The 27719-nt window shown below is 40.9% G+C and overlaps 1 protein-coding gene across 5 annotated transcripts in view; it reads left to right on the forward strand.

Annotated features, from left to right (window-relative positions):
* The first annotated feature begins 2885 nt into the window (after nt 1-2885).
* SPECC1L (sperm antigen with calponin homology and coiled-coil domains 1 like) overlaps nt 2886-27719 on the forward strand; it is a 113328-nt gene continuing 88494 nt past the window's right edge. For 2 of the 5 annotated variants that reach the window (XM_038373031.2, XM_043498167.1), the window contains exons 1-3: nt 2890-3038; nt 13604-13649; nt 23876-24065. In XM_038373031.2, the coding sequence (XP_038228959.1) occupies nt 23913-24065 (153 nt within the window). In that variant the 5' untranslated portion in view covers nt 2890-3038; nt 13604-13649; nt 23876-23912. Of the gene's footprint in view, nt 3039-13603; nt 13650-15888; nt 15990-16845; nt 16923-23875; nt 24066-27719 lie in introns of all 5 variants that reach the window. The other 3 variants (XM_038373028.2, XM_038373032.2, XM_038373029.2) reach the window with 3 other exon arrangements.

Consider the following 27719-nt stretch of genomic DNA (forward strand, 5'->3'; position numbering starts at 1 on the left):
TCCCTTTATATTTATGACAAATAATTTTAAAACAGACAAATGCTGCTATTATTTCATGTTGACCGAGCAGCAAATGGCTTGTTTTACTGAGATAATCATAGCTTTAATTTTGGACATGGATTTTAAATTGGCAAATTCATTTTCATATAAAATTACCTTTTTGTACAACACGGTAGTGACTCAAAGTAGAGCTGGCAGAATACTACTAATACTTTTACTAAGCCAAAGGTGAGGAATCTTAATGGGAAGTATTGGATTTTACCAATAACAAACGGAGAAGGTTTTTATGCCTGTGTACAGAGCTCTTGAGATTGCAACTAGGGTGCCATTTATGATGGTGGTTTTTTGTGATGTGGATACTCCCCCATTAAGACTGGATTAAGATCAAACCTCATTTCACATAGGCCACTCAGTACACACCATCTGCTAGCATCATTTTTGTCATCACCCATCTCAGATGGATTTGAACCCATGACTGGCTTCAGATCACCCACCACAAATTTCTTCACCAATCCACTGCTACCTCATCATTTTTATTATAGCTCTCAGGCCAAAGTAGTGCTACTATTACATCCTACTGGCAGTGTTTTTTTCTTTAAAGGAAAAAAGTGAAGATGTTGGGTAATCTGATTTATCTTTTAACAAACGGTTGAATAAATACACTGACATACCCCCCAAATATTGAAAACTAGATACCTTCCCCTAGCTGCAGGTAAATTGATCGAGGATATTTGAGGGATTTCCCATTTTAAGTACAGGGAATACTACAGTATAAACCCTTTTAATAGTTACTTTGCTAATTATACATACTTTGATATATACTTGCAAAAATTGTTTCACTTCAACAAAACTCACTCTCTTTTAGAAGAGGAATAAACTGTAGTCTGAAAAAAGACTGAGTATTGTCCTGACCTGAACCATATCTCTGCTAATAGAAGTATTCCTCTGTTCTCTCAAGGATGTGTGGGATGGGAACAAATTAATCTCTGTATGTGCCTGAAAATGCAAATTGACATGCAGTGTTAATGCTGAGTCAAGACTGAAGACACTCAGGAGAAATGAGTTGGGAAAGACATCTAAATGGAAGGCCAGGTTTTTTTTGTAAAATACACAAGCAGGAGATGGTTTCCATCATGAAAACTCAGTTCTGTTTCAACACTTGAAAAGAAAACATCCTCTTCACATTGTCATTTTAAAGTGAACTCTGAAAATCTACAGGTCATGTTGACTTTGAAAATACTAAAAATTAAAGTTTATCCAACATGATGCAGGGAGGTAAATGACACATCCCAAGAGAAAGCAGGGAATGATGGTGTCATAGTCCTTCCCTTGAATTTCTGCTGAGGGAGGGCAGCTTTAAATTGTGGTCAGGGCTTGCACAGAGATGTGCTAAATCGGCACATTTCCCTAACTACCGTGGCCATGCCCCTTTCCACACCATGCCTGCACACACACGATGTAAACCCCACAATGCAGGACCAACCTCTGGTGAACTTGATCTTATTCCCTGCAGCCGACTGCTTTCCTTAAAAATCCAGAGATATTAAATGCAAATGCGAGTTTATGCAATAGTAAAGTGGAGTGACAAAGTATTATTAATTTGTTGAATTCCACAAGTTAAGGTTTCTCCTGACATGTTAAATTGGTTATGTTGAACAAAAAGGAAATTCTTTTTCCTACAATTCTTTTTCCATGTTCTCCTTCCAGTGTAAGCTCTTCACCAAAATATCTAGCTTAATAGGACCCTGATTTGCTTTTCTGGATGAAACTGCAATATAAATGTTAAACAACTAATTTAAACTATCGTCCTACTGCTTCTTTTTAACCTATCCCATAAAATTTGCAGATACGTGCAAAGCTTCCACATTTGTGTTATGGGAGAAACATTAAGTTTTGGGAATTTGGTTGCTCTTAGTAGCTCATCCTGAATGTCATATTAATGCTAAAAGTGGTGGATGGTGGGGTAATATCTTTTATTGGACCAGCTTCTAGTGGTGAGGACCTGAAGAGCTCTGTGTAAGCTCAAAAGCTCGTCTTTCTCACCAACAGGAGTTGGTCCGATAAAAGATATTACCTTACCCACCTTGTGTCTCCAAGCGCCTGGGCCTGACTTGGCTACAACCACATTGCATCCATACTAGCACTAATTTTTTTTTCAATACAAATTAAACATCCCTATGGATTACACCCTGTAAACCGGCTCCTGCTGAGCCCTTCGCCAGTAGGGAAAGGACTGTAGTCCAGCAAGGTTGTCAAGAACACGTCAGCTTTTCTGTTCTCCTTCCCCATAAGTGATGCTGATGACTGTTTGGCTGCTACCGGAGGTGGCACTACACACATTTCAAGGCATCTCAGCATGGACTAGAGTGACCAGATAGGTACCAATTACCGCCCACTGCTGGGCCTGATTTTTCACACTTGGTATCCGGTCCCCGTGGAGTGGGCTAGAGAGTTGGCAGAGCCGGATGGGTCTTAGGCCAGTCCCTGTCTACCACTGGCTGACAAGCCTCCTTCAGTGCCTGCTGAGGAGACGGGGGTGGAGGGTCCTTTCCCGGTGCGACTGGATCCAGGACCCCGCCTGACCAGAGCAGCCGCCAAAACCGTTCTACCATTTGGGGCAGTGGGGCCCGAGCACGGTGGGGACCGGGCCAACCGGGGCCAGGTCCTGGCTCGCTGGGCAGCAGTAGGTGGGAGGCGCCTTCAGGTGGGCCTGGCTCTGCCCTCTCCGGGCGCTAGGCCTGGCTCCGCCCCTCACCGCGGCCCAGAGAAACGGGCGCCGCCCACAAACGTTCCAAGCGGCCCTCGCCGGACGGCGGGAGACGCCGCGCATGCGCTGTCCCAACGCGTGTGCTGCGTAGTCTTGGCCTGGGCCCAGGCCCCGGTCTTCCCATCCTGGCTTGGCGCTTGCGCAGTGTGGTAGCTCTTGGGAGGGGAGGGGGGAGTGACCATCGCCGTGACTACCCCTCCCTCCCCGTTCGCTGCTGTCGGGTCCCGGAGCCGGGCGTGTGACCAAGCGAGCGTGGAGGCGGCGCTGCGCGGTAAGGACCGAGCCCGGGAGCCACGTCCGGAGGGGGCTCCAAGCCGTGCCGGCCACACAGGCCCTGGGCAACTGACCCCTTCTCCGTCCTGCCCTCAGCGTCCCACCCGGGCCCGCCCTTCGCTGCGCCGGGCTCCACAACTCGCTCCTGCCTCAAGCCCCCTCCGTGGCCTCCCTATTCTCTGCTCCCCGCCCTCCCGCCTCGCAGCCTGCTCTCCGCTCCGGGGGCCCCCCAGTAGCTCCCCCCATCTTTGTTCCCTCGCTCCCGCCTGTCCCCTCCCCCTCGGTCTGTGCCCAGCCCTCCCCCATGGCGGTGACAGGCGCCAGCCTGGGCTAACCCTGCCGCGGCCGCTGCTAGAACTCCCGGCCGGCCGGCACCGGCGCCCCCGTCTCCCGCCCTAGCCCCACTGCCCAGCCAGCGTGCCGCCCCTGCGTGGCTGTCATCCTCGCCTGCCCCGGCGAGCTCCCGCTGGGGCCGAGCGTGTCCCAGCTGCTCGGGACAAGCCTTTCTGCAGCAGGTACGGCGCTCGGGGTAGCGTCGGGGCGTAAATAAACCGTTCACCGAATATTTCACCCAGACAAGACCCAATAAAGCCGTGTTATCTCATCGATTGTGCTTGCGTACGGTGTCATGCCAAGAAAGGTAGCGAACCCTCCCCTTCCACTCTGCTTCCTCCTTCCACCTGAACTCTCTCTGGCTGCCCTGCTGTTTCCTTACTCCTTCCCCCCATCTCTTGTTTACTTTTTTTCCTCGAGATCTTTCCCCTGTCCCCTTATTCCTCTTCCCCTTACCTGTTTTCTCCCTTCTTGCCTCACTGCTCCTCCCTGTACCCCCCATGCCCATGTAGGACTCCTTTCCGCCTTCCCCCAGGCCTCTTCTGTACAGCTATTCGCAGGGGACCTGCAGACTAACCCCCTGTGGGCTCTAGAACACTTTACTCACATATCACACTGTTTAAAAGAAAGAAAAAAAAGAAAAGAAAAGGACATTACATGAGAAAAGGTTCCTTCGTTATTAACTAAAAAAAAATCAACATATCCCACTGGCGACTTGATTGAAATAGTTGTTATGGTTCTAGTTAAATATTTTAATTAAGCAGCATAGTTTCCCTCCTGGTGTTGCCCCCCCCCCCCCAAAGAGGCAAAGTTAGCTGAATATGTTTCTAAGAAGAGCAGCATGTCCTAATTCTACCCTATTTGTAGTGGGATTATTGTGTAATGAAGTGAAATCATCATTACCAGGACTCTAATTTTGTTTGTGTGTGGCTACCTTTGCATATTTTTGCAGCTAGCGATTCCTAATTTTCCCGATTTTCCCGATTTTCATGCTGGCTGGGCAATTAATATAGAGAGCGGCCTTACACACATAAATGGCAAAGAACGTACACTCTAAAGCTCAAGCTCATCGTATTCCCTAGTCCCCCCACATTGTCAGAGAAGAAATCAAGGTGGTGGGGGTTCAGCACCTGCTGAGCACGCTGCACTGAACTCCCTTCTCCTTACCAAAAAGCCTGGAACACGTTGTGGATGAAGTATTCTATCTATGCTCATGGTTGAAATGGTTGGCACCTTCCTAGAGGACCTTTCTGCTAGAGTGAAACCAGTTATATTGTGAAGTGGTTTTACAATGAAGTGAGCTGTAGCTCACGAAAGCTTATGCTCTAATAAATTTGTTAGTCTCTAAGGTGCCACAAGTACTCCTTTTCTTTTTGCGAATACAGACTAACACGGCTGCTACTCTGAAAAGTGTGAATAGTGTTCTACAGATACGAAGGTCCTATCTACATTAGGGCTCTTGAACATTTTTCCCCCCCACTGTTGGGTAACGCCAGTTCTTCTTCACCAAAGTAAACAACTTTGAGAGTCATAGAAAAGACTGGCTATTGTTGGCATTAGCACCATGTTGATTATAAAATAGTCTTGAAAATGGCTTCCCCCTGCTTGCTTGGGGTTGTTTTTTTTTTTTTTTAACCTTAGCAACATAAAAATATCAAGTCTGGTCATCCTTGATTTTGTTGGAGGACCTTTGAGGTGTCTTGGGGATATTTGTGAATACCATAGATGTTGTATCTCTAACAAAGTTTTCCCTTTTTTCCAAAAAATGAGTTGTTGTGGGTAAGTAGATGTTAATTGAAAACCGAAACCAGTTTTAAGTAGTTTGACTAAAAATCCCTTTCCGTCTCAAATGCTCAGTTTTTACTTTGTTGGCTCTTGTAATGTTACCATTTTGTTATTTCTCCAGTCGCTACAGTCAGCAGCCTGGGATTTGAATTTCTGTGTAAAACAGAGTCTTGGGGTGCATTATATTAAGTGAATGGCTTTGGAATTATTATGAGACATGGTTGCATGCAGCGTCTTGGGGGAGGAGGTACAAAAGATGTGAGATCTGGGGGTTTAGAGGATTATATTTAACAGTTTGTCAGACAAGAATGGACTTTTGGAACAAAACGTGTGGTGGTTGTAACAATGGGGAAAACCCATTTGTGTATTTTGAAGGACTGAAACTTATCAGAGCCAGAGGTAGCTGTTTGGGTGACCTCTGGTGTGCGTGTCTAAGGTTCTTTTATTGTTTTTAATGGTTTTCTGTAATGCGTTAAGAATAAATGTGCTTGATAATGAAGAGCTGTGTGAGAACTTATATGTGAGGGTCATGATGCTGTTAGCTTTTGGAGAGAAAGTAAAGTGCAGATGCTCGCCTATTTAGGCATTCTGGCTTGCTGGGACCATCACAGTGTAGGCAGGGAACTGTACAGACTGGAAATACCCAGGTCAGGAGGGAGAGAGACCCTAGCCAAGAGAGGTGATAGCTGGAGAGCCAGGAATCCAGAATGGTTGCCCTTGAGAATCCAGGGAGGAGGAATACAGGTTCTGTTACCGTGAACTGTGGTGCCAGTATCTTTAATTTTTCATGGATTGCTTTTTATGTTGTATGATGCTATTTACCTGCTCTGGAATTTATCCCCACCACTCCGGTGTGAAATAGCCCAAATTTTGTAATCTTCCAGACACTTTGTAAAAGACATCTTTTTGCTAGGGTTTGAGGAGAGGGCTGAAGGGTGTGCTTCCCATAATGATGAAGGGTTGGAAATTAGTTTATGTATGTGTCTGGCAGGCCAAGTTCCTGTTGAAATGATTATTTTTGTGCTTCTGGAATTTCACTGTACTGTATAATAAATATGTTAGGGCACCTAGAGCATTTAATAGGTCTCTGTTACCGTTTTAAGTGTAAATAAATAATAGTACTTGTGGGTGACCTGCTTTTTTGGCTGCATTGTTTTCAAAAGGAGTTTTCTGGTTGCTTTTTACTTTTTAAAGCAAGGAATCCTTTACTTCTGTTTAGAAATTCTGTTCTTCTTCGGCCTCTTGTTTATACCTTTGGATTCTAACTAGCAAATATTGGCTCTAATCCAACAAATGCTTAAGCAAGTGTGTAACATTACTAATGTGAGTAAACCCATATGCTTCAATGGGAAGAATCATGTGAATAATGTTAAGCATGTGCTTCAGTGTTTGTTTTGATTACCCTAAAGATTTAATCTTTTTTAGTAATACACTTATAATGAAGAAGAAAAAGATAATTGGCTGTAGAGACTGAATGAGTTTGAGGATATAATTACGTATATAGTCACAAGAAAAGTGTACTTATTCTGCTTTAATGGACTAATTTAAATTAAAATTACTTGAGAATTTACCATTGGGAGTACTTATTATTTAATACAACTTGCTGGTGATGGTTGTCTGCCATGTCTGAGCAGACGCTACAAATAATGTGGCCTCTAAACTTTTTACACACACATACATTCCTCTTAATAAGTAAGAGGACAATTGCGTTAATCATATTTATTCTCCTACGTGGTAACAATAGTTATTTTGATGTTTATCTTTGTATCTAATGTCTGAATGCCTCAGGATCTCTTAATGTTAGTTATTTACAAGAAATATGTTCCAAATAAACCACAGAGCAAACTACTCGGAAATTAAACTGGGAAAGAAATGTAGTATGGGTGTAAATTACAAGATCGGATCCTAGGATTGTTCACTGCATAGGAAACGGAAGATTCTAGGATGAGGCACTTCTAACCTCTTGTTAGGTGCTGTAAAGTAATCAGATCTTCTGGGAAGAATATTTAGGTGAAGCACACCCGTGTTCCTTACATACTTCATCGTTTAAACTTGGCTTCATTACTAAGACTTAGACAAAATTTACATCTGTTTTCATACTGAATGTTTGGCAATTTTGCAACTCCTCTTGCATCTTTATGCAAAATTGCAGTCTAGCTAGTGGACATCCTGGCACATATTGGTGAGTATGATGAGTGCATATAAATCAGCATGCACTCTTTTACTGTCCATTCCCTAGAGTTGAAATGCTAGATTGTCATATTTTGCTACATTCACATTTTTGATCATGTTAAAAAAAACCTAGACATCTGAATAACTATTGGGGGGGGGGGGTAGCCGTGTTAGTCTGTATCCACAAAAACAACAAGGAGTCCGGTGTTAGTCTTGTTGTTTTTCTGAATAACTATGTATCTTGAAGACAATTGAAGTGGTTGTTGGTAAATTTGTAATTAGATGTCAGTTATGTTAATTTAATTTTTCTTTGTGTTCCCTTTTTTTAATCTAAAAGTTTACTTGACTTTGATCATCGCTTGAACCAATGTTCATTACAAATGAATTAAGACATTATGTAATCAATATAACCCAGGGACTGATGGTCTCCATTAAACAATGAAAAGGAATTTATTTTTTCTTTCCTTTCTGCACTCTTGTACAGAGGAACTACTTTTTTGTCAATGGAAAATAAACCTGTGGCTGTTTGAAAACAGTCTTGAAAAGACTTTTGGCCAAGAGTTTGAAATTCTTAGAACTCTTTGTTTAAATGTGTAGCAAGTTTCATTCTTAATTAAAAGCAGACATTGGTGTTGACACATGGGGCACTCTTTTAAAAACTGTGATATGGAATTTCCTCAGTATTTGTGGGGGGAAAGGGGAGAGAGTCTTCAGCATATTTTCCTGTACAAATGATAATGCTAAAACTTTGGCGATCTTAAAATTAACAAGCCTTCACTGAAATAGAAAAGTGTGTAAAAATGATCAGTGAAGTTTGACCTTTTTAGGGTTAGAGGTTAGCTGGTTTTACTTTTTCTTGCATTACTAAGTTCCACTGATCTTTATTCAGCAAGCAGTCCCTGAAATTTGACAGCAATTACTTTAACTGTGTATCCATTGGGCAGGAGAATTCTCTTATCTTTTGTTCTTATCCTGTCAGCAGCACTCCCTTGCTCATTACATATGGCTTTGCTTTTCCTAAACAAATATCCCTGTGTTTCTGTAATTTCCTACCTGTTGGACATCACAAAGTCATATAGTAAATATTGTCATAGTATGGAGGGATTTGTTAGTGGAGTCCCTCAAGTTTTCTTTGGGAAAGCTCATGTGGTTTGTTTTACTTTATGGGCATCATGGTCATGCTATATTGCCACAAATTGATCAGAACAAGTTTGCTTGCTTGCTCTTTACTGTGATTTGAAGATGAAAAAATCAATACGAGTTCACCTCTATTTCTCCTCCTACCCCAGGGATGGCCAATCTGTGGCTCAAGAGTCGCATGCGGCTCTTCAGAAGTTAATATGTGGCTCCTTGCATAGGTGCTGACTCCGGGGCTGGAGTGACAAGTGCTCAACCTCAGGCCCCGGCCCTTCCCTCCCCCACTGCACCCTTGCTTCTTCCCCCCTCCATCCCAGAGCCTCCTGTACACTGCGAAACAGCTGATCATGGCGGGTGGGAGGGAGGGGGAGGTGCTGATTGACAGGGCTGCCAGCAGGCAGGAGGTGCTGGTGGAGGGGGCTGATGGGGGCTGCTGTTGTATTACTATGGCTCTTTGGCAATGTACATTGGTAAATTCTGGCTCCTTCTCAGGCTGGCCACCCCTGCCCTACCCCAAAGAAAAAGCAAATAGAATTTTACAAAGCAGCTTTATATCTTGGCTTGATATGAGTGGGTAAAGACTTAAATACGGGTCTTGAAGATGGTATATACACTTTATTATGGATTCAACTGTTGGAAGCTATCCCATCAAATTCCCTTTGGACTATCTCATCTTAATGATGATGTGGCATTTAGACAAGATAAATATTAGATGGGGTGCACCTCTAGATTCTGTTATTCCTTCATTCTTTTTGACAAAAATTAAGATATTACAATTGGCTTAATTCTCTTATGTATACCTTCCACCACTGCCCTATTCTCTCCTGCTTATCTAGTACAGAATTAGCAGGGATGGTTTTCTCAACTGTAAAGTCATCCTTCATTCTTTCCTGTGAGGATGAGCCTCCTCTTAGCCCTGGTCTACACTAGGGCGGGGGATCAATCTAAGTTACGCAACTTCAGCTACTTTATTCATGTAGCTGAAGTCGATGTACTTAGATCTACTCACCGCGATGTCTTCACTACGGTGAGTCGACTGCTGCTGCTCCCTCGCCGACTCCACTTGCGCCTCTCGCGGCAGTGGAGTACAGGAGTCGACGGGAGAGTGCTCGGGGGTCGATTTATCCCATCAAGACTAGATGCGATAAATCGACCCCCGCTGGATCGATCGCTGGTGGCCGATCCAGCGGGCAGTGTAGACATACCCTTGGTTTGAATAAAGTTTTAAAGGTAACCTTGCACTACTGCTGAAGAATGGATGCATATATCATTATTCCACTTTACAAATGAAAACCAAAGCACAAAGATACAGTGATTTGCCCAGGTTCTTAGAGAAACTCATAGAAGAGCTAGGAACAGAACCTTGTATTCTGCTGTAATAGTTTATATGTAATGATGGAATGCCTCATAATAGTGTCTGAGAAAAATTACTTAAAAAATATATGCTTAATTGCACTACATTTGGTCACTCAGGCCTACTTTCCTTTGCCCAGTGCTTTGAATCTTACAGATGCGATAGTATAAAATATTAGGCCCATATTATAGAAAAGAGAATAGTCACTGAAAGGCTGAATGACTTGTCCTGTGGGATAGTGTATTGGGCCTCAGCCTTTAAGCCAAAAGATATGGGTTCTACTCCTCAGTCTGATGCTTACTTGCTGTGTACTCTTGGAAACCTCTTATCCCATTTATAAAATGGGGATATTTTTATGAGTTGGATGAACCTTGTTGTTGGTTCTTAAAACCTTATTGAAGTTGGTAAGTGTGAACTCGCCCTTCAGTTAGCTGTAAACATAAGCCCCACCTAGGACAAAAGGTGTGTGTGAACCTGCTCGGGAGCTTTTGGGTTGAGTATCGTTTTGGGTAGGTGTGTTTGGGAGTGTGAGAGAACACACAGATACTGAGGTCACAGACCAGAACAAAGAAAGAGAGGCATAGGAAAAGAGACAAGGAAAAACCAAGCAGAAGTATGGAAGATGCTAGGGAGAATGATTTTTGGGTCTCTTGTTGGCTAAAGGGGCTTTGAGGGGGCTGGTAATCTAATAAACTGTTCTTGGTTCCTTCTGCATTCAGAGACAGAGGACTTTGTACAGTTCTTGTATATAAGACTATTTCAAAGAAATACCTGGCTACCACCAATTTTTACACCTAACTGGAACATCCATAGAGGCCCCGACTTTGACTAGCTGCTCAGGTCAAAAAGGGGGTAAGAATATTAATGCTTTACCAGGGTCTGAATATTAAATAGAAATATTTTATAGTTCTTAATAAATTCAGCAGTTACCTGCTGTCTACAGCTTGGAGGAGTACAGAGCACTGCATGATATAGTACAAACATTCATCAGTATGTCCTATATCTGTTCCCTTCCACACAGTCTGGAGGAGGTGGGAGATTTTTATGATCTATAAATGAGAATAGATTAGGTTGCAGGAAGAGAGTGATTTTTTTTTTTTTAAAGAAAATAAGAAGCTATCCATAGAAAAGGCCTTGTTGGAGGAGTTTGTGTAGTGGTCTGAACATAAAGCTTGCAAATATTTACTTTCAATGAACCAGTCAATAAAGATGTGATTTATGGGGGTGCAAACTAAGCCCAGGCAGGGTTTTCTTGCATTCTCAAGTTAGACACAGCAAGTTCCAGGCTGTTTACTATGTAGATTTTTTCAGATGAGGCTTTAAAATATGAAAGTCTGTTTGTGAAGCATTCTGCAAGAATGGGGGTTTGCTTTTGTCATTTCATGAAACTTTTTTCCTCTCCAACTGTTATGCAGTATTGTCTGTGTCAGTTGCTGCTACTCCTAGAGTTTCATTGTACTGTACGTATATAACTTGTAAAGTGTTTTAGGAAGAAAGGTTCTATATATGTTTAAAATACACTTGCAGTATACTCCATAGGAACAGAATACGTTAGACAGCTGTTACAGCTTCTTCCCTCTCTCTCAAAGGAAACTCTTAGGCTAAGGATAGTGATTAGTAATTACTAATTCTTAATTGGGGCAATGCTGGCATGAATGTAGCTAAAACAAAGTAAGTTACTGATGAGTAACCAGAAAAGGCCTCTGTCGTAGGCAACTAGATTCCAGTGCGTCAGTTAAGGATTATGTTCTTATGGAATCAGTAAAATAGTTCTAGAATATGAAATTTGCATACACTGGCAGTTCTTTGCCAGCCAGAAATGGAATTTCCTTTTACTTCCTTCTGCAGGGCAAGTTGGAGAGATGCTGGGGGAGGAGCTCAGTGGGTTTGTCATCGCCGTAGGCAGCAGCAGGAGGGAGCAGGGTGCTCAAAGGTGGGTCCAGTAACCAATCTTGAGCCCCCTACAGTGTTCACCTTCCTTTCTTTGCCATCTTTTTGGGGGGGAGATGGGGGGCATGTGTGCTTCTCCCCTATTCCCCAGTCTACACAAAAAATATACCTGCATGCAGGGTGAATAAAAATCAGTGATTTAAAAAAAAAATCATTTTTTATTTAAATTGGATCTTCTTTTTTATTTAAATCAGATTTTTTTGCTAAAACGCTTTTTGAGGAAAGGCTATCTAAAGATAGTTTTAATTAAGATATCTCATCATGGAATAGAGATTATAAATACTAATTCTATACTATGAGACAATATATTCATGTAATGTTAGACAAGTTTTTTTAATTAGTTCCAATAGTTCATGGATTAGGAACCCAATCTTATGGGATTCCACAGGCTTCTGTATAGATTATTTAGGTTAATCGTTCTATCTACCCAATGGGGCTCAGTCTAGAAGATGCTATTGGAGATGCTTAGTTTTGCAGTTCTCAAACTGGATTTGTTTTCCAGAGATAGCATGCTTGTTAACAGGAAAAAAAATTTTAAATAAATAAATATATAGAGAGAGGTGAGAAATAACAGACCTTAACTCTATTGTTTCTCTGCAAATTTGTGTGCAAAGTCAATCCCTTACCTCTCTCTAAAAGTACAAAGTTTCAAAAAGTTCAATGAATGGAAGATTGTTGGGGGTGGAATAGATCTGGACAAGGAGAAGAAGTCTGGAGATAAATGTGACAAGCGAGAGACGTATGCTTCTTTTGTTAAAATATTGTATGTTTGCTGTTGAAGAAAAATATCCAGAATACTTAATATTGTTGTTTTAGTTACATAAAACCATCTTAATATCTGTCTGGTGGTGGTCTCCTCCTAATACAGCATAGCAAGAAAATTCTCCAAATATTAAGGATTAACTTGTTGAATTGGAGATAGTTCACCTCCCAATGACTTCATAAATATCTGCTTCAATTACTTTTGGTAAATGAAATAACCAAACACTCACTCATTTTCTGATGTAGCTGTAAAACTAATCTGAAACATTTTCAAAATAAATCCCTGTTTAAAAACGTATGGTGTGTACCTTCTAAAAATGAAACCTACATCTATATCTGAGTTGTGAAGAATATGTATTAAGGTTATAACAACCAACAAGAAAGCACTTGTATGTAGAAAATCATGATTATATTGTGTTTTCCTGACTAGTGATTTAACTTGTGATTTAAATCAAATCCACCCTGCCTGCATATCTGCAGAGTGGTGGTGAGGATTTACAAATGCGCCTTGCTAGACCTATTTCTCTCCTTTCCCCAGTTTTGGGGTGGGAGGAGATCTTCCCATTCCCTCCAGACTGCTCTAGGTTTTGGGATGGGGCTGTCACAAGTGGTCTACCTGATAACTCTGTCACCTCTCCCTTGTCGCCCCTCTACAACCTGCATCAGATTAGTTTTTTGGCACAGGTGCTCCTTTTATGTTGGTCTTCGGGCTGCTAAAGCCTGTTTAGGCAACCATTGCTGCTCATGCTGGCTTTGCCCCTTCTGTTGATATAGGAGTCTCCCTGGGTAGGGCTTCAGACTGGAGAAAGGATAGGATCAGGTATGGGGCCCTTAAATACAGAAATAAAATTTCTTAAAAGGTAAACACTGGCCACTTACTCTGACCATTATTTTTGTGCGGAGTTATGTCAGTGGGTGAAAATCACACTGTAAAGGACACAGTCAGCTTGAAATCTAATCATTTTAAAAAATGAATTAAAGTTTTAGTTTTAACTCAAGGGCAGGTGCTGGACTTATCCTGCCAGTTTTTGTGGTCTTACAATTGCTTTTTTTTAATGCTTCTCTTTCAGTTTTGCTGTGTAAAACACTCATACCTGCAGGGAGAACTGACAGCTGGTAAGTGGGGACACTGACTATACACATAGTGCAGTAAGCAATCAAATGAGCAAAAGATGTGGGAATGGGACTACTTTTCTCTCTCCTATTTACCTGATGCTCAGCATCACTCATCTTAGGTGTTACTTGTAACAATAGAAAGAAAAAATATTTTCAGAGTGTAATTTTTAGGTTGAGCATGTCCTTTTATTAAACTAACAGCTTTTGTAGCTAAAGCAAGCCAGTCAGTCATTGGTCAGATGTGGGTTAACATTCTAGAACTGGAACTCTTTTTCTGTCCACCAATGCTATTAACCCAGAAATCCAGTCTTCAGAGTAATAGTTGATTAATTTTCCATGAAAATGCAGCCTAAGGCTCTTGCTGAGGACTACATTTTTTGTTGTCTGTGTAATACTTTTATGACCTGAAATGGAGCTGTAACTGATATACTGAAACTCTGTGTATTATTTCAACTGCTGGCCCGTTTTTGCTAGTTTGAGTATAACTTTTAAAATCTACCAATGGGATATGAAAAAAAAAAACATTAAACAGAGCCTTGTTTTGCTGCTGGCATGACAGAAACCTTAAAGGAGAACCATGCCACCCTTTACATTTTTCTTTTTCCATTTTCTTCAGTGTTTCTTCTTATTGTGGGTTTTTGACAGTTAAACTTTGTTTCAGTTTGCATTATAGTGGGCTTATATATACATTCAAATACACATACAAATCTGGATACTAATATTGCTAACATAGCAAATCCTGTATAATTGTACTGTGGACTGTATTCTAAATCACTAGTATAGCACTTTTGAGGAATAATTATTCCTTAGTTCCATTAACTCACTTGGAACTTTTTCCTCATCTATAGTTTTAATTCCTGTAAGAAATGAATTTGTTAGTGTTCCCTGTCAAATTTTCTTGGAAAATCCGGTTAAGAAACAAAAGGAAGCCTTCTGTAATAGAAAGTTTCTATTGGTGCACTATCTACAAAGGCTGTTACAGGGATACAATTATCTTAAATTTGTTTTAAAATAATATACATTTGAAATCCTTGTGTGAGCATTCTGTATTTTGAAATTCAGTTTCCAGAAAACTTAGCTGAACTTTTTAACGGCAAAGTTTGAGTTAACTAGAAGCAGTCACTGTGTTTTCTTCAGTGTCTTGATATACCTGCTAGTTAAATTATAATACCAGCTTAAAAATTAGAGAGAATTATTTTGTTTTATTAAAAGATAGAACACAGTTCATCATAAATTAGGCAGTCCTTCTGTGAATGTTTCTATCACTTGTCTGGAATGCTAAGTATTAGCAGCCGTTAAACATTGCTCAAAGCAACATGGGGCTTAAATTTTCTCCAAACAAGGAGTAAGGAAATCAGGGTGCGTAGCATCTAGTTTTTGCCCAGTGATTATTCCACAATTTATAGAGAAATGTACTTTTTAGTTTGTGCCCCCAAAGTAAGTAGGAATTCAGACACTTCATCCTTAATTTGTATTTTCTGAAGTCCTGGTTCCCTGTACAAACCCATTAAAAAGAAACTACATGAACTTCTGGGGAGCTCAGAAATGATAAGAGAGTTGCTTCCTTCCCTGTCTCTCTACCCAGAGGCAAGGCTCAAAGTACTTGTGGAGCTCATGGGCTGAAAGTATAAGCTACATCTGCTACAGCACTAAGAGCTGGAATTCATTACATCTGTGTGTAGTACAGGCAGTCCTCGACTTTACTACATTTGACTTACGATGAACGGCACTTGTGATGTTTCTGAATTGACCCCCTGATTCAACTTGAACAATTGGTTTAGACTTTATGATGCTCGGTCCTGCAGTGGAGTGTGTTGTGATTCCGAGTTACAATGTTTCAACTTACAACTCAATTTTCAGGAACCAATTGTGTCATAAGTCTGAGGGCTGCCTGTATATCAATTCACTGGCCAGCCCATGGTTTGCCCAAAAATTCCTGTCTATGCTCCTGCATGGAGAATTTCAGCAGAATGTGGCTCTCTATTGTGAAGGGGGCTGTAAAACCTCCTGTGCATAGACTTTCCTTCCCCCACCTCAGTGGCCTTCTGTGACTGCTCAGTTGGCCACAGTTTGTCCTTAATTATTTATTTTGAAATTTTACACTGTTAGAGGTGAATGTCTTTTGGGGCAGGGAATGTGTGGATGTGGATATGAAATGACAGTTACTCCTGGAGGAGTTCTACTCCAGTGTTTATGTGCAGAATTCCTGTCTGCTGCAGATTTCTTTCCTTCCCTGCAGAAAAATTACTTTCTGACGAGGAAACAAAGGGAAGCCACACGAACGGTCACATGCCCCTCCCCATCAGTGTGGGCAAGTTGTTTCGGGCAGCTGGCGGAGAGGTAAATCACTGTGCGGCGGGTGGGATTTGGGATGGCCCAGCCAGGGCTGAGTGAGAGCCACTGGGCGCCAGGGCCAGGTCAGATTAATCCCCTGTCCCTCCCCGCCAACCTCCACCCCTGCACAGAGATCAGTCCCCACCGACCTCCAGCCCCCTTCATCCGGACCCCCACCGCTGTGATTCCCAGCATATGAACCTCCATTGCTGCACCCAGGCCACTCCCACTTAGCCTCCCACATTCAAACTCCCACCCTGACAAGCCTTACCCCCCTATGCACCTGGACCACTCCACTGAGCACCCTGCCTCCCCACCCCACTGAACCCCAACCAGCTGCACCTGGACCCCCATCCTTCCAAGCCCCACTCCCACAGCAGTCGGACCCATCCCCACTAAGTGAGTTCCCCCCCAGAGCCCCCCCACACGCACACACTCAGTCCTAACCACCGTCAGCTGGACCCCCTGCAGATTCCCATTACCCCTGTGCACCCAAATCATCCCGGACTTCCCACTGAGCTGCCTGTACCCAGATTGCCCCACATAGAACCCTCTCACTCCACACCTGGATCCTCCCCACACTTAGTCCTGTGACACTTGGATCCTGCCGGGCTGAGCCTGCCTGCCCATATCTGGTGTGCTTGGTGGAGAGGGGCAGGGCCCTGGGATGTTTCTGGGGCAGGCCTGGCCCTTGCACTGTCAGGTGCAGCCTTACTGCTGAGTCTGTGTCGGGGGAGGGCAGGGAGCTTCAGGGTGATCTCCCACCTCTGTGCAGCCAGTGGCCTGTGCTCCCCACTGCCATGCTGGAGCCTCCACATTTATTTATTGACAAAATTTGCAGAATTTTAATTTTTTGGCACAGAATTCCCTCAAGAGTCGACGGTCTAGTGGGGCCAGCACCCTTAATGGCATAGGAAGCTCTGTGACCCTTTGTTTTTGGTAGGTGTTTTATAATCTGTTTCTTCTTGGACTTTTCATAAGATACTGTTAATATGCTCACTGGAATTTGGGTGGTCTCTATTTTTTTTTTTTCTGCTGTGATTCATGGAATTCTCATGAGAAGGCCATTCTATCCTTGTCCTAATGGTTCTTATGTAGCTAGAACTATTGTTCAATAACTTCTTTAGGTTACATATTTTTCATTTCATACATAGAAGATGTGATATCTTGTTCACTAGTCAAAGGAATATCTCAGGCACTTTTTCCCAAGGTTCTCCTATAATGGCATGATTGACATGAGTAATCTTGTTTGTTAGAATGGATGAGATGTAAATTAAGACGACAAAACAAAGAATTGTTAAAATAAACCGCTAGTTAATCTATAAGTAACATACATTTAGTATTCATAGGGAAAGATGCCCCTCCCCTACTCCTCATTTACGGATTTATGGAATGGAACATTTTAATTGATGTTCAAACAGTAACTCTGAAAGAATCTCATGCTGTTGGGCAGCCATACCATATCAGTTTATAGTACAGTGTTGTGCCTTCTTATTGGGCAAAGCATTTTAAAAATGTTTCTGGAGTTTTATTTGCAGCTGATATAAAAGTGTAGGACTATCTGCATCTGTCTCCACTAGAACGGTGAGAACAGACTATTGCACAGTATTGGTTTTAGTTTTCTGCTGTATGTGTTCTGTTGAGAAAAGAGAAAAGTCTGGCAAAGGATACAGGTTAGAATGAATGTTCACATTCTGCTTATTGTGACTTGTTCTTTCCCTCTCTTGCTAACACTGACTTATTTGATGTGATTATTTCTGGCTTGTTTTAGTCCTCCTTTTTTGTTATTTATGCCCTAGTACATAATTGACACTCTCTCTCTCTCAATGCAACATTAACCAAAAAAAAAAATCTCCTCCTATAATATCACTTTGGATTTAGCTATCTAGGTCTCTTCCCCCCCCCCCCCCCCAGTATTTTTTCATTTATTGCTAAATCCATACTGGATTCAGACTTGCATCTAAAAGAATAAAAAATGGTTAAGTAGACATTTTTTATTTTCAATTTCCTTCATGAGAAGGGGTTGTTGCAAGTTTTGATCCTTAAAAGATAATAGCAGAGTGCCTGCAGATGCTTTTCATGGTACGCTCTGAAACCTATTAGTATTGAATTCCAACTTGAGTGTAGTCTTTGGGTATTTATAGCATCATAACTGTCTTACTATTATAAAATGTTTTGGAAGGATTTTTAACTGCCATTTTTAAACAGTAGTATTGCTGTTTGTAGTAGTATGAATTTATGTGTATATTGTCTATATCTATTAATTCAAATCTAAAGTGACCAAAAATAATTTCAGGTGCTTGTTTTAGGTATTTTTCTTTTTTTCATGTTAAAAAAAGATTCTGTACTTATCCAATGACATTTTTATCTACATACAATTTTTGTTTACATTAAATGTTTTGAAACAGTTTTCATTAAGATTCAGTGTTATAGTAATAACAAGTGGCCCCAGCTAGGACTGGGGCACCATTGTGCCATACACTGTGATTATAGAGGCAGGCATGATCCCTGATCTGAAGGGTGTAATTTTTTGAGTCCTATCTGAAGGTATTTGTTTTTTTGCGTGTAAAGTTCTCTTTCCAAATACTGTAGAAATATTTAGTTACATTACTTTGGTCATGTGGTTGCTATTCTTGGAGTATATACTAGTAATTTTTGAATGAAAATTACAGCAATATGTTTTCTCTGAGCTTCACTATGAATAAGAACCATCTGATATTGAACAGATACTTTATTTTGTTATATTTGCTCTCGTAGGGCTAGATCCTACGCTTATTAAAGTCAGCAACGAAACTCACATTTACTTTAGTGCAAGATTAAGGCCATAATTCAAGTGCAGAAAGTCTAAACTGCATCTTTCTGTGAAAACGTTTTGACTGCCTATATTTGTATCTTTTTTTAGACTAGTCTGGTAACTTTATTTGCTGCAGTAAACCAGTTGCTCTAGTCTATGTAATTGCATACAAATAGTAAAATATAGAAAGGTGTAAAAAGAAAAGGAGGACTTGTGGCACCCTAGAGACTAACAAATTTATTTGACCATAAGCTTTCGTGAGCTATAGCTCACTTCATCGGAATGCATCCAATGAAGTGAGCTGTAGCTCACGAAAGCTTAAGCTCAAATAAATTTTAGTCACTAAGGTGTCACAGGTACTCCTTTTCTTTTTGCGAATACAGACTAACACGGCTGCTACTCTGAAACCTGTCACAGAAAGGTGTAAATCTGAAAGGGGCGTTGGCTACAAAAAGACACACAAAAAGAAAAGGAGTACTTGTGGCACCTTAGAGACTAACAAATTTATTAGCGCATAAGCTTTCGGATGCATTCTAACACGGCTGCTACTCTGAAACCTAAAAAAAAGACACACAGTTTGGGATGGGAATACTAACACATTTTGAACAGGTATGCAAACTTCAAATTTATTTTAATTTCAAAAGAGACTTCAGATTAATCAGGGTTTTTTAAATAGATAACTAGATTAGCCAAGCAGTCCCTTAAGGCTCATCCTCTTAGTTTCCTTGTTTTTAAATTGTTCATTTCTTCCTAACCATTCTTAGGAAAGGCTAATAACATGAAATATCTAAACACTTTTCCTTATGCTACACCAACCACATATTACATTTATATCTTTCATATGCTCTTTTCTTACCACCATAGAGGGTATTCTAGATTTCATTAGAGCAGTGAGATATTGGCTGTACAAGGTGCTTGTCTTCAGTCAAGATATAACTTGGATTTTGCCTGCAACCTGTTTTACAGGTACACAGGCAAAGCTTGTATGCTTCAGAACAGTAAACAAAATTATAAGAGATCCCATACTTCATCATAGTGCAAAAGCTTGCTCAAGAAATAATTATCCTCACACCTTGATTTTTGCCTGTCATGTATTTTTCACAATTTAATAAAGCACAATCTTTTGTCATAGATGAAAGGATAAGAATATTTCTCATCTTGGGTGTGAATATGTAGTTAATATTTGTCATATTTTAAATAGTTGCAAATTATCACTTGATAAATGATAAAAGTGTAGATGTGACAACTTGATCTTAGCTCTGAGCATTTAAAGGGTAGGGTTTAATGCAGTGTGAGGAATTGGCAAGGTCCATATGTCTTGGTTGACTTTGACTGAGTCAGATTAGTTTCAGCCTCCAACTACAAATCAAACAGGGCACTTGTAGCAATTATAAGTCGCTGGTAAATAATGTAAAGTTGAGAAGGCCGTAGTAACTGTAGGTTTTTCCCTGAAATCATAATTTTAAAAAAAAAAAATTGTCCCTTGAATTCTTCTGTCTTGGGCATAGGCATTCTGAAAGGTCTTTCATTGATTATATAATGCTGTCTGTAAAACAGAACAGAATTTGTTACACAAATGTGGTGGTAGTTAAAAGCTTTTTTTGGCTTTCTGATCATTCAAAAATGTCCAAACTAAAATGTTCGAATTCAGGGATGGGAGAAGAATCTTGCTGTAATCAGCCATACCAAATGGTTGACAATGAGGAAGCTTTAGTTTATAAACAACCATTTAGTTGCAAATTCCTCTTACTTTCTATTTGCTAATTACATGTAATTGCCATGGGAATAGAAGTACACTTCAGTCTGAGTGGTCAGCTGTAATAAATTTCAGTAGTTTAAAAATGAAAAGTGCTGCTGCTAACAGTATCTACAAATTTGAGTGCATCCAAATAATATGTAAAGGTTTTTAAGCTGAAAGAAATTAAATTTAAAAAGTAGTTTGTGTGCATCTTGGGCGAGGGGAGTCGTGTAATGTTTTTAGGCATTTATTTAAAATAAATTCTTCCATCTTTAAAAAAGGGAAGAAGGAGGATCCTGGGAACTACAGGCCGGTCAGCCTCACCTCAGTCCCTGGAAAAATCATAGAGCAGGTCCTCAAAGAATCAATCCTGAAGCACTTAGAGGAGAGGAAAGTGATCAGGAACAGTCAGCATGGATTCACCAAGGGAAGGTCATGCCTGACTAATCTAATCGCCTTTTATGATGAGATTACTGGTTCTGTGGATGAAGGGAAAGCAGTGGATGTATTGTTTCTTGACTTTAGCAAAGCTTTTGACACGGTCTCCCACAGCATTCTTGTCAGCAAGTTAAGGAAGTATGGGCTGGATGAATGCACTATAAGGTGGGTAGAAAGCTGGCTAGATTGTCGGGCTCAACGGGTAGTGATCAATGGCTCCATGTCTAGTTGGCAGCCGGTGTCAAGTGGAGTGCCCCAGGGGTCGGTCCTGGGGCCCGTTTTGTTCAATATCTTCATAAATGATCTGGAGGATGGTGTGGATTGCACTCTCAGCAAATTTGCGGATGATACTAAACTGGGAGGAGTGGTAGATACGCTGGAGGGGAGGGATAGGATACAGAAGGACCTAGACAAATTGGAGGATTGGGCCAAAAGAAATCTAATGAGGTTCAATAAGGATAAATGCAGGGTCCTGCACTTAGGATGGAAGAATCCAATGCACCACTACAGACTAGGGACCGAATGGCTCGGCAGCAGTTCTGCGGAAAAGGACCTAGGGGTGACAGTGGACGAGAAGCTGGATATGAGTCAGCAGTGTGCCCTTGTTGCCAAGAAGGCCAATGGCATTTTGGGTTGTATAAGTAGGGGCATAGCGAGCAGATCGAGGGACGTGATCGTTCCCCTCTATTCGACACTGGTAAGGCCTCATCTGGAGTACTGTGTCCAGTTTTGGGCCCCACACTACAGGAAGGATGTGGATAAATTGGAAAGAGTACAACGAAGGGCAACAAAAATGATTAGGGGTCTAGAGCACATGACTTATGAGGAGAGGCTGAGGGAGCTGGGATTGTTCAGTCTGCAGAAGAGAAGAATGAGGGGGGATTTGATAGCTGCTTTCAACTACCTGAAAGGGGGTTTCAAAGAGGATGGCTCTAGACTGTTCTCAATGGTAGCAGATGACAGAACGAGGAGTAATGGTCTCAAGTTGCAATGGGGGAGGTTTAGATTGGATATTAGGAAAAACTTTTTCACTAAGAGGGTGGTGAAACACTGGAATGCGTTACCTAGGGAGGTGGTAGAATCTCCTTCCTTAGAGGTTTTTAAGGTCAGGCTTGACAAAGCCCTGGCTGGGATGATTTAACTGGGACTTGGTCCTGCTTTGAGCAGGGGGTTGGACTAGATGACCTTCTGGGGTCCCTTCCAACCCTGATATTCTATGATTCTATGATTCTATGATTTTGTTAAACGTTATTGGTAGTCCTGATCACTGCATTTATATGCAGCATTTCTCCACACACTGAATCATCTCTAACCATTCACGTCGTTCAAATACCCTTTTTTGTAGAAGAGAAGAAAGATGTTCTTGTTCTATATTTCTTGTAAGCACTAGATAATGAGACTGATAAATCTGAACATCTACTTTCCTTGACTTTATGGCTGCCTCATGGGAGTGGAAGCTTTCCTTTCCTTCTCCTCTTCCATTCCAGAGTCTCTTGACTGGGAGAGAGGAGTGATAATAGCTATTTTCTTCACTAATTGGCTCCTGAAAGAGTGAGAATGTTCTCTCCTTTTCTAATCCTCACCAGCTCCCTGGCTGCTATAGGTGGTGGATCTCCATTATTCTGCCTTTCCCTCTAGTCCAGGGATCTCAAACTCAAATTACCAGGAGGGCCGCATGAAGACTAATACATTGGCCCGAGTGCCACATCACTGACACTGCCCCACCCCCGCTGCAGTTGGCCCTGCCCCCATTCCAACCCCTTCCCCAAATCCCTGCCTCTGACCCACCTCTTCTCTGCCTCCTCCCCTGAGCACGCGGCTCCTGCCCCTGGAAACCTCTACGTGCTGCCAAACAGCTGTTTGGTGGCGGGAAGTGCCTGGAGGTAGGCAGAGGAGCAAGGACAAGGTGCGTTGGAGGGCAGCGGAGCAGGGAAGGTTGGCGGCTGCAGGAAATAACTGGGAGGGGGTGGGGGGATGCGGGGAGTTTGGCGGGCCGCAGCAAATAGCTCCGCGGGCCGCGTGTTTGAGACCCCTGCTCTAGTCTCTATTTTGAGTTGTCTTCCCTTGTGAACAGCAGTAGTGCTCACCACTGCTGCTACTCATAGGTTTTTCATGCCCCAGAGGGTGAAATTGGAATTCGGATGTGCTCACAACATATTGGGAATTGTAGTAGTGAAACTGATAGCTTTCACAAGTAACAAAAGACTATGAGCAATGACAGAAGCATTGAAGTGGCCTGTCTGCAGACTCAGGAAGACAGTAGTGCACTGTTTTGTTTGGCTCCCATTCAGAAGGAAATCTTCCCAATCGTAAGAATTAAGAATGTAATTTCTTCTAAACTACATGGCTGGACCCCCTTGCATGCCAGAGACAACATTCTCTTCGCAACTGTTTAGAGGGAGAGTGGATTTTCAAACACTGATTTTTATATATTAATATGTCTTTCCCCTCTAACTGCCAGAACTTTTGCAGCACTTTCCTTTCAGCTTGGCAGATTCTCTTTCCCTAAGGCCGGTGTTGGTAATCATTTATCTGTCGGTTGATAGAGAGTACTTCTATTGTATTTTTCTTCCCTTCAGTCAGAGATCAAAAACATCACTGTCCTGATGAGCCTTGTTTTTGCTGGTAAGGAGGCAGGATTATAAAATGCCATCAGTTCAGTGCTGTTTGTGGTAAGAGACTTTGAAGACATTTTTTATATATAATCTGGGAGTTGTGTTGCTTTGAACACTTAATTTTTGGCAAAAATCTCTCTACTGTGAAAACTCTTCTTCCTCAATCATGTGCATACCATTTGGCTCTGGCTTATGCTTGTTGTTGTTACCACTGGTGTACTGATTTCAAACAAATCATTCAAAAAGCTATATTACATCTCACTTGTCTTGTATTTAACACTTCTCTAACATTTTTTGGGGTTCACAGATTTGTTTGTAAATGCATCACAAAGAGGCAGCCCAGAATGAAGAAAGCAAGCAGGTCTGTTGGCTCAGTGCCCAAAGTACCCGGGGTAAATAAAACTCAAACAATAGAAAAAATCAAACCAGAAAACGGCTCCTCAGTGTCTGCAGTAACAAAACTCTCAAAAACTGGAACATCAACATCCCTGCTGAAGGTAAGCTTTAATAGACTGCCTTGATTTTTTGGACAGTAAGGGATTTGGAAGAATTTTAGAATAAGTATACTGATGCAGTGGAAAACTGGGATTCATAATCTCTCAATGACTGAAGAGAATTTCAGTAGTTACACAATGCAGGACATAATGAGAGATTACGAATGCTGTGGTGATTAAGTATTGCTGCTTTTGATGTGTTTATATGTACTATGGTGGAAGGCAAAGCATCTTATGGAACTTAACTTCCCTGACTTCTCTGTAAAAAGGGGAACTGAGCTGTCTTCCACTGGGCGTCATGAATCGCTGTCTCAAACAGGGAGTGCCGTTTGATGCTCTTGAATGACTTTCTTTGACTGACTCGTGGAGAGGTGGTAGGATGTGATAAGCTCTGTGTCAAGATTAAAAATTCCAATTGAAATTTCTCAAGATGGATACTTCATTTGGGGAATTGAGAGGACAGTATTACTTTTAAGAGACTGCCTGTTTGGTATATTTAACATTGGTGACTGGTGTCAGATCCATGCAGCCGCACTGTTCCTGTAGTTTTCCATGCTCTCTCCATTTTGAATCAGGAGTGGAGCTTCAGCCTAACTGGTGTGTGCTGCTCCTACTTTCCATCTTCTTATTTGTCTTGTAGGTTTTTCCTTACTCTCAGTTTAACAAGGCACCAGGCTTTAGAGCATATGTGCACATCACATTGCACCTTTTACGTCCCCTGGGCCCTTTAAAATTGAGTGGTGTAGTCTCAGGGAACATCACTGGGAGCAAGCATGTGACTTACAGGAAGCCAAGTATAATATTTCTTGCCTCTTAGATGGGTGGCAAACAGGAGAGACCCACGATCTGGGAGATCCATGTCCAGGGGTCTCCAAAATAACCAGACAGGATTACCAAAATCAAAAGGTGTTACTCTCCCCTACCAGCTGATAGAAACCAGGAAAGTCTTAGATAGTTACTACCCAGAATTTTGTGATGTTTGTTTTGGGATGTTGTTTTGACAATAAAATGAGCCTTGAATACAGGGACATGTGAAGTGCCTTGTACTTGGGACTTTTTCTCTCCCCAGCTGGTGAATCTGCACATTCTTATGTTTAGAAATAGATTCCTGACAAATCATTGTTTGTATCTTGCATCCTGTTTAATACAAAACCATCTTGTGATATGTAGCCATTCTGAGTAGTGTCCAGTGTCCTCTTAAGAGTTGACTGGCATGTACTTCTGACTGTGGTATGTAACTTACTCATCAAGAGTTTCCAGCTGTTATACCTCTAATCAAAACAAGAGAATGATCTATCTAGCTGTCTATGAAAGGATTTGGCCTACTGTGTGTTCACAATTTTCTCTCTTTATCAATAGCACTTCAGGCAACTCAGGTGTACAGTTTTAAAGAGTATTATGTCAATTACACGTATCTTAGGCAGAGCAAGAAATTCCCTTCTTAACTAGTGTCTGAGCGTTGTTGCACCTTAAGGGTTTTAGCTAGGTTTTAGTGACATAGTTGAGTAACTCATTCTCATGTGGTTGTCATCATGCCAGCTGTGTGAAATAAAACTAGGTACATCTTTCAACTGTTCCCATATGTGGGAGAAGTTGGCAGGTTGTAGTTCGTAGACTTAGGCATGCTGGCAATTTATATGTCTGAGGGAGTTAACATATCAATAAGCAACTGCTATTTTAAAAGGAACTTATCTATGTAATTTTCTCATTTATGGTGTTGTCTATGAAGCCTCTGGCATGCTGTTGTCTTCATGCAGAAAACGTCATCTAACCTTAAAATTTAGTGGAGTCTGTTGGTTTTATTTTGTTTTTGTTTTGTTTTGGTGAATTTTAATACATATTCCTAGACAAAAGTTGTTTAGCTGGAGTTATGATTGAGAACATATCCGTAATTTAGGTTAAAATTAGGGCTGTCAAGCAATTAAAAAATAATCGTGAGATTAAAAAAATTAATTGCAATTAATTGCACTGTTAAACAATAACAGAATACCATTTATTTAAATATTTTTGGATGTTGTCTACATTTTCAAATATATTGATTTCAATTATAACACAGAATACAAAGTTTACAGTACTCTTTTTGATTACAAATATTTGCACTGTAAAAAAACAAAAGAAATAGAATTTTTCAGTTCACCTAATACAAGTACTGTAGTGCAATCTCTTTATCGTGAAACTTACAAATGTAGAATTAAGTAAAAATAAAAACTGAACTCAAAAATAAAACCTGCATTCAAAAACACCCTTCAAAAATTGCTCAGACAAACGAGTTTGTTTACATTTGCAGGAGATAATGCTGCCTGCTGCTTGTTTACAATGTCACTGGAAAGCGAGAACAGGTGTTCTCATGGCACTGTTGTAGCCAGCGTTGCAAGATATTTACGTACCAGATGCGCTAAAGATTCATATGTCCCTTCATGCTTCAACAACCATTCCAGGGGACATGCGTCCATGCTGATGATGGGTTCTGCTTGATGATAATCCAAAGCAGTGCAGACCAATACATGTTCATTTTCATTATCTGAGTCAGGTGCCACCAGCAGAAGGTTGATTTTCTTTTTTGGTGGTTCGGGTTCTGTAGTTTTTCTCTTTTAAGACTTGTGAAAGCATCCTCCACACCTTTCCCCTCTCAGGTTTTTGGAAGGCACTTCAGATTCTTCTGTCTTGGGTCGAGTGCTGTACCTCTCTTTAGAAATCTCATATTGGTACCACCTTTGCGTTTTGTCAAATCTGCAGTGAAAGTGTTCTTAAAATGAACATGTGCTGAGGCATCAATCAAAATTGCTATAACATGAAATATACAGCAGAATGCAATTGTTCCCCAAGGAGTTCAGTCATAAATTTAATTAACGCATTATTTTTTTAATGAGTGTCATCAGCATGGAAGCATGTCCTCTGGAATGGTGGCTGAAGCATGAAAGGAATACGAATATTTAGCATATCTGACATGTAAATTCCTTGCAGTGCCAGCTACAAAAGTGCCATGTTCTCACTTTCTGATGACATTGTAAATAAGAAGAGGGCAGCATTATCTCCTGTAAATGTAAACAAATTTTGTTTCTTAGCGATTGGCTGAACAAGAAGTAGGACTGAGTGGACTTGTAGGCTCTGAAATTTTACATTATTTTGTTTTTGAGTGCAGTTATGTAACAACAAAAAATCCACATTTGTGAGTTTCACTTTCACAACGAAGATTACGCTACAGTACTTGTATGAAGTGAATTGAAAAATACTATTTTTGTTTATAATTTTTACAATGCAAATATTTATAAGTAATATATACACTTTTATTTCAAATACAACACAGAATACAATATATATATGAAAATGTAGAAAAACATCAAAAATATTTAATAAATTTCAATTGATATTCAGTTTAATTATGCGATTAAAACTGTGACTGATCGCGATTAATTTTTCGAGTTAATCACATGAGTTATCTTGGATTAATCGTCAGCCCTAATTAAAATACCTAAATAGTGGTGGTGTAATTTTATATACATCATTATATAAACACAGATCACTCAATTAAAGTTAAATTTAAAGAAATCCAAACATATTAAGGTTTGGAAATGCACAGTTAAGGCACTCAGATGCCAACCTGTGGTGACACCATGTAATTAATCATAAAATTATTATGGTTCATAATAATTTTTT

The sequence above is a fragment of the Dermochelys coriacea genome, chromosome 15 (genome assembly GCF_009764565.3).
Source record: "Dermochelys coriacea isolate rDerCor1 chromosome 15, rDerCor1.pri.v4, whole genome shotgun sequence".
NCBI lineage: Eukaryota > Metazoa > Chordata > Testudines > Dermochelyidae > Dermochelys > Dermochelys coriacea.